Raw genomic sequence first — 7,641 nt, 5'->3', positions numbered from 1 at the left:
AGGATACTTAAAGAATAGTTTAATTATTTTTTTTTATATAAAAATAAATAAAAAATTAATTAGCATTTTTGTTTATGATACTTTAAGGATTATTTAAATTTTTTTATTGCTAGACTTAATGGCTTGGGTCTTGGCCATTATATTCAAGTATCTTATGTTTGGAATTGCAATTAAATCCAAATGTCTTAAGACTAACATGAGTGCTAAACTTAAGTTTATAGGGTTTGGCATGTCGTTAAATTCCGAACTCATAAGTTTGACATGATTATCAAACTCAATGCATTTAAAATATTTTTTATACCCTTAATATTTGTTTTATATTTTAAAAAAATTATTATTGACTCAATGTGAAATGCGGACCAATATACTAGCAATTAATAAGCTCACTTGGATAGGTTTACATCAAAACTCAATGCTAGCCTGTGTTGAAAAATCATTGATTTTATATAAATTTAAATCAAATCAAAATTAAAAAAAAAACCTTTTTCTTATAAAATCTCATCAAATAAAAAAAATAAAAAAAAACTTGTTTATGTAGATATCTTATGATTGGTTAAGCCAATGATTTGTTTTTGTTATTATTTTAACAAGTATTTGAAGATTATTATTGGCTGCAAAATCTTTTAGAAGTGTATAAAAGTGTGATAATCATTATTTTTATATGTTTTTACTTATATATATATATATATATATATTAAAATACTATTTTTGACAATCAACCCATTAAAACAATTAAAATATATAAAAAAATTATTTTTAATAAAAACATTTAAATTTTGATCAATTTCTATTTTAAGCTGCAATCCCAAACCGGCGCTTAAAAAAAAGAAAAAGAAAAGATGGCGGGAAGGATGAGAAAGTGGCACCTATGTAAAATTGTAAATAAATGACCACAGGCTTCTTTGAGACGCTAACACAGAAAATTTATGATAAACAGAAAACGCAACAGCAGAGGCTGTGACAGAGAGACATAAAAATGTATGGGAGCAGCCAATTCGATGGAAGCGCCGCAGCCTTCATGGGCGGCGGATTCATGCCTACTCAAACCGCTCAACCTCCTTCTGATTCCTCCTCCATCTCCAAAGTACCTTTTCATTTCTCTTGTCTTTTTACTCAGTTTTACTTTGATCATCAAATAAATTGAAAATTTCCTAATTTTTCTGTTTAAATAAACGGTAGATCAGGGTTTTGGTTTATGCTTTTCCTGAACCTAGGAAAATTAGCTATACCTTGTAGTTCGTGGGAGCATAAGAAGATTATTAGGGTTTTATTTGTATATTTTACTTTTGAATGACAGAATCGGGAGGCGCGGTGCTTGTTTCCGCTGACTGTGAAGCAGATAAGCAACCTAGCAAGTAATGATGAATCTAATTTCATCATTGATGGTGCTGAAGTTAACAATGTAATGTTTTGTTTTTATCACACTAGAATGACTTGGGTTCTCTTTCTTTCTTTTTTAAATTGGATTATGAGGTTTTTCTTTAAAAAAAATTGTTTAGGTTACAATTCTGGGGAGGGTCTCCCACAAGGAAGACAAGGCCAGCGAGTACACTTTTTTAGTTGATGATGGCACTGGACAGATTGAATGTACCAAATGGTGAATTTCCTTTCAATTTTGCTGTATTTTTTTAAACAAATTCCGTGTCGGGGAATTGCACTGTGGGGTTATTTAGTGTTCCATTTGATTAAGTTGTGTTTAGTGTTTAAATTAGTAATATTGTGGCTATAATGCAATTTTTTTCATGTTGTACAGGGTTCAAGAAAGCTTCGATACAGAACAAATGGGGGAAATCTTGTATGTTTTGTACCGCACTCAGACTATGCCTACTTGCCCTTTCTTAAAATTCTTGTTGCTTATAGTTTAATTGATTAATTAATTTTCTTTGCCAAGTGTAATTTTCCACCACATCATGTTTTTCAGTGAAAAGATTGTGTGCATGTTGGGCTGTTGAGGTTGTGTGAGGAAAATAAATGGAAGCTTGAAATTTTTTTGCATGTTGGCTTGGAATGGAAATTGCTGGTGTAGGATGCCAAGTTTTTTTTCGATTTCCTTCAACCTCAGCAGCCAAGATGAGCATGAAAGATTATTCCTGAACTAATTGTTTAACACCTAAATAGATTTTCAAGTGACCTCATCTTTTTTCAATTAAATTAATATGTTTGATACTATTTTAATTACCTTTACTGTAGAGTTGGCATGTATGTTCGTGTTCATGGACACTTGAGAGGGCTGCAAGGCAGAAGGTTCTTGAATGTCTTCTCCATTAGGTATGCATTTGTATTTCCTTTTCTTTCATCTTTTTATTTTTTCATGAATATGGACAAAGTAGACCTGCAACCCAGCACAGAATGCCTGCTACTCTATAGTTATTAAGTCATTGTTGGATAAGATATAGGCCTATAAATTGTCTACATGCTGTTTGATTATTATATTTCTATGTCAGTCATCTTTTGAAATCCTATATGATCTAATTACTATTGAGGTGTCTGGTTAACTCGCAATTTGAATTTTTTTAGTTACCTTTATTTATATTTTAATTGCACAACTTACTCTACGTAATAATTCTCAAGTCATTACATAAGTTTGTCCAGACTATCCCTATATGGATGCTACTTAAGTTTGTATTTCAAAGTTCCATTACCAGGGAAAAGATCTTTCCTAACCTCAGGGCAGTTGCTTTGAAAAAAATAGGAGAAGCTGCAATGTGATTCTTTTAACAATAGTTTGGAACCATCCTTCTGATTTATTAGGACTAAGGTGGGTCGTTCTAAGGGATGTGTTGAGATTAGGAGCTCATCTTCTCCCTTTTTGACTTAAATTTGCACTAAAATGGTGTGTTCTTGTTCAATTGAATGTACAGGAGCAATAGCATTTTAAGCAAACTGTTTTACTTTTGCATTTCTTTGAAGACAATACCCATATTGTCTTACTTATAGATCTTCTGACATTTTTTATCTAATGGAATACCCTTTAAATTCAAAGAAATTTGGAGGCAACCAGATACTCATTGACTTATCATATTTTCTTAGTGCCAAACATACTGAGTAAAGATGATTTATTTTTGTACAATTTTGGAACCAGCATCCGAGCCTCTTTGTACAAATTTGATCTTGTGCATATTTCACCCCTTTTGCCTGCCTTGCTCCTTTTTATGGATCTGCAGTCATTCAATTTTACAAATACAAACTATTTTCATGCATTGCATGTTATGGCAAGCAGAAAACAACAAATTTTAGGTTGACTTGGCTTTATTATTATTTTCTTGCGTCTGTAAGCAGTATGTGTATATTTGAATCAGGAACTGTATGGGAGAAGTCAGTTTGTTAATGTTACTTATTCTCAAATCTTCAGTTGCAGCATTTGTTTCTTGTAAGAGAGTTGCAGTGCATCTGGATAAAACAATGCTGTCTGTTGTGTTGAATACAGTGTTGTCAAAGGCAAAAGGTGATAAAAAGTGCCAAGCCTGTAAAATGCCCAAGGCGCGCCCTAGGTGCTTGCTCAAATGAACCAAGGCAATATGCTATAGATTAAAAAAAAAGTGTATAATATTATATTATATAAATCTAAAATTTATACCTCCCAAATTAAGATTAGATCATTAGAAAATAAAAATAAAATATAGAATTCCATAACATGGTCATATAGAGCTATATTTTTCACCCTTGAAACAAAATAAGATAATTTAAAGTATTAAGTAGCCAATAGATTAAAAAGCAAACTTAAATATCATCATTTTTATTCATTAATCTTCAAAAAATCTTCATCCATGCTTTCTTGTTATGTACTTGTGCTGTTGTTCTCTAACTCTGTTCAATGCAAAGTTTGGCTGGTGTTTCTCTTCAAGCATCCTTCCTTGACATGACTGTGTGTCTCCCGTTTTAATTAATTTTTTTATTCTCTTACCCTAATATTTGTTTTTTTACAAAAATACCCCTAAGTTGTTTCTTGTGGTAAATTAAAAAATGGACAAATAGGTCAAAACATAAATCAGTTAAAAAAAATCCAACAGAAAAAGAAGTATTTCAACTAGGCACTTGCTTTAATGCCAACTCATGAGGCGCTCTCTCAGGTAGCTTTTCATTGAAATTCATTGCATGAGGATAATAAAGGTGTTGTGGACTCGCCTTGTTTGGAGCTCCTAGGCTAACTTGAATGTATGACTTTTCCCCATCCGTGTACTTTCTATTCTCTCTTCCTTTACTTGAGAGATCCTAACAAATATATATACTTGAGAGGGTTTATTTTCATTTTTATTGCAATTATACTGAATACTAATTGAGTAGTAACTCTGTTATTGGCCAACTCAACCCATCTTAAGTTGTGTGGTTAGGTGTCTTGATCGAGCAATTTTGCATTTCTGGTCTGAATGCATGGGCTTTGACTATTCTTAGCATGGTGTTCTCAGTAGTTTACTGTCAGAAATGGTGTTTCCATTTTAATTCTTTAGTGGCTGACCATGATTGCTGGTTTTGAATTTCGAGTCTAGGCAAAAGATGACAAACTGGTCGTTGCACAGTACCACTTCAACACTATTCTTTTGGCCCTCAAAACCTTCTCTCAATGTTTCACCTTTAAAAAATCAAAGTAAAATTATTACATTTTCACATCTAAATATCAAAGTGACATTCTTTTGTTTGTTAGTATTAATATCCATTGACAAGAGATTCCCATTTTGGACTTCCTTTTTCATAGCTTAATTCATGCATCTAATTAATGAAAAACTGCCTCTTTTGACAAAAGAAAGCTATCATGGTGACAATTGTTTGTCCTGTTTCCTAGTTGAATTATTTGTCTGAATAAAACCTCCAGCATTTATGTGTTATTTTTCTGACTATTAACGTGACTATTCTCTTGTAGAGTCTTAACTTCAGACTTTTTGTGTGGTTTTCAGGCCTGTTACTGACTTTAATGAGATTCCAGGCCATTTCATTGAGTGCATATATGTCCACTTCTACAATACCAGGTTACGGGTATTGGTCTATTTATTGCAATAATGCTCTAGTTTATTCCGGTATGATTTTGTAATTGATACGATACAGTAGCTTTGATTGTGCACCACATTTTCTTACTGGATATGACCTCATACCACTAAATTCAGGGTGTCACTTCTCAGCCCCCAGTAGCAAATTCAACAAGTATCCCTTTAAAGGGATACCAAACTGCCCCTCCATATCAAGTAATCAATCTCATCCTGGGAATATTGTTTTGCTGACTTGTTGAGTGATCTTTTTATTGGTGCTCAAATTTTCTTCTTTCAGTCATCTGTGTATTCCAGTGCTGATGGACTGAACAATGTTAGTCAGATGATATTAAATTTCTTGCAGCAACCTGCATATCTGTAAGTTACATTTGATACCCTGAAATTCTGAAGTGAAACTTTTATTTTAATGAATGTTACTAGATGAAATAGAACACAAACCATTGGATACATGTGACCCACAGATGATGGGTGTCAGTGCCACATATCCAATGGTGCTGGGAATTCATGTCTCTTTTTTCATTAAACATGGCACTACTCAACTCTTCAATGAATTTTCTTGTCTTCATGGTGTTGAACTCTCATTAAGCTCTTTTCTTATATATCTACTTCTATCTGCTGTTGCGTTTTCAGTTTAACCTAGCACATCATATAACAATTTGGATGTGTTCGCTTGTTAATTGTTTTATTTGTTTTGAAATCTTTAATTGAACACTTGAACTTGCGACCAGGAAAATCTATAGGCAAGTGGTCAGCTGGTCATAACTACAATAGGGTCCGTGATAATTTATAAGGGGAGAATAGCTATAGCCTCTTGGCAACTTTTAGCAGCTACTAAACTAAAATTCCCTTGTTTACCCCTGTTTCCTGTAATGCACCACTGCTTACAAATATTAACTCTAGTAACAATTTGCAAGAAGCAAATAAAAAAACATAGAACATGCCAATCCCGTGAACCAGCTTCTATGAGGTGGTCAAAATATGACTGGATAGAGAATGGAAATTAGTATGCCTATCAATATGTTCTGCATCCACAAATACCATTTACTTGATTAATTTCATGTAATTACAGATTATGTATGAACTCTCCACTTCTATTTAATGCATTGTAATAACGTGCAGTGGAACATAATTTTCTCAATGCTGTTTAACCCACTATTAATAAACCATAGAAGTTTAAATAAGATGATTCGTTTTGTGTAGATTTATAAAAGATGAATGGTTAGTTCGTCCAAAGACAATATTCTGCACTCTTGTCTGCACAAATGTGCAGTCAAGTTCTTGTGTTTGTGTAATAGATGCGAGTTATGCTTGAACATGTCTGTATGCAGACATGCATCCTTTTCTGTTTGGTAACAGCATTTGATCCTTAATGAGATCTTGGACTCTATGTGCTTTGATTCGGCACGATAAAGTTTATCCAATAGTCAAGCTTTATTGTTATTCATGTATTTGCTGCATGCTCATTATATATGTTGTTTGACCCATTGTGATCTTCAATTCTCTAGGAACACCGAGGGAGCTCACTATGATGTCATTGCCCGTCAGCTAAACATTCCAATGAATAAGCTCAAGTCTCTTTCTCCCGCCACCCCCTCTTATGTGTCAGCTTTCAGAGAGGAATTTGCTAACATCCCCCTCCTTGCTCTTTGACAGGGAAGAACTACAGATGCTGGTTGACAATGGCCTCGTTTATACAACAATCAACGATGATTACTATAAGTCTACTGTTAATGCCTGATATCTTTATATGTTTTGCTAATGGTCATGCGGCCCTGGAAGTATTTGGGATTTGTTTCCCTAATCATCCTCAGCATTGTTGAGAAAAGTAGCACACTTTGTGTAAGGTTTGTCCATGGAATGTGCTTCCGTTTGTTTATATGAAATGAAGGAAGAGTCCTGCTGTGATATAGCATATTATAGTTATATAGAGCCCATTTAATCTCCTTGGTACGGTGACAGTGCCAACGGTCCAGTAATCTGCCATTCTATCGTACCCAATGAAGGGCAAAGGATGCAGTCTCGTGTTCAAGTCCCAGATTTGTCAGTGTGTTTGTATGAGAAAGCTTCCATTGCACAGAAAATTAAACACGAGAAAATATTACTAGGAAGAGGTTGGTGGGTCTTGAGAACACTAACCCATTTGTTTCTGCAGGGACAGACAGAACGCGTTTCTGGAAGGCCGCACGTGTGAACCGATAGGGTTTTTCGAAATCACGTGCGCCAACAATACTACAGCCTACCTCTGTAGCCCTGCCCCGGCAACCGAGCTAGTTGTCTTCTAATTGAGAGAGGGCACGTGCACTAGCCCTAAATCTTTGACCATTCTCAGATCAGACTGTTTACAAGCAACTTGTTTAATAACAGCAAGTTACAGCCTTTGTCTTATTCCAGTTGTTAATTTTGCCCAAGTAGACTGACCATGAGAGCTTCCTTTATTCCCTCGGCCTGGCTGTAATTGTAGAATCAAGGATGGGTAAATACATGTCTTACAAAAAAAAATAAATTATTAATAATAATAAATGACAATAAGGTATATAGAAGGGTGATTATTTCTGGTTTGGTTTGGTTTTTATTTTAAAAAATAACCAAATTACTTTAAAAAAATTAAAACTGAAACCCATTTGAAATTGATTCTAACCGATTAACCGATTAATTTATG

General features: G+C 34.0%; 1 protein-coding gene across 7 annotated transcripts; it reads left to right on the top strand.

Annotated features, from left to right (window-relative positions):
* Window positions 1-900: 900 nt before the first annotated feature.
* On the top strand, window positions 901-7,367 carry LOC118051571 (replication protein A 32 kDa subunit B). Of its 7 annotated transcripts, none has more exons than XR_012168610.1 (12): window positions 903-1,084; window positions 1,298-1,402; window positions 1,500-1,597; window positions 1,754-1,795; window positions 2,191-2,268; window positions 4,893-4,971; window positions 5,100-5,177; window positions 5,260-5,339; window positions 6,488-6,553; window positions 6,636-6,826; window positions 6,986-7,034; window positions 7,135-7,367. XR_012168610.1 is itself a non-coding variant. In XM_035062236.2 (10 exons), exons 1-10 carry the CDS (start codon window positions 977-979, stop codon window positions 6,718-6,720), a joined length of 804 nt encoding a protein of 267 aa, XP_034918127.1. In that variant the 5' UTR covers window positions 901-976; the 3' UTR covers window positions 6,721-6,890. The 7 variants fall into 7 exon arrangements, 2 of the variants coding, with proteins under 2 accessions (XP_034918127.1, XP_034918126.1); XR_012168609.1 differs by having other exon boundaries at window positions 6,942-7,034; XR_012168608.1 differs by lacking the exon at window positions 6,986-7,034.
* The last annotated feature ends 274 nt before the right edge of the window (window positions 7,368-7,641 follow it).

The sequence above is a fragment of the Populus alba genome, chromosome 18 (assembly GCF_005239225.2).
Source record: "Populus alba chromosome 18, ASM523922v2, whole genome shotgun sequence".
Taxonomy (NCBI): Eukaryota; Viridiplantae; Streptophyta; class Magnoliopsida; order Malpighiales; family Salicaceae; genus Populus; species Populus alba.
The sequence above is the reverse complement of the archived record's forward strand: the minus strand, read 5'-3'. Positions and strand labels throughout refer to the sequence as shown.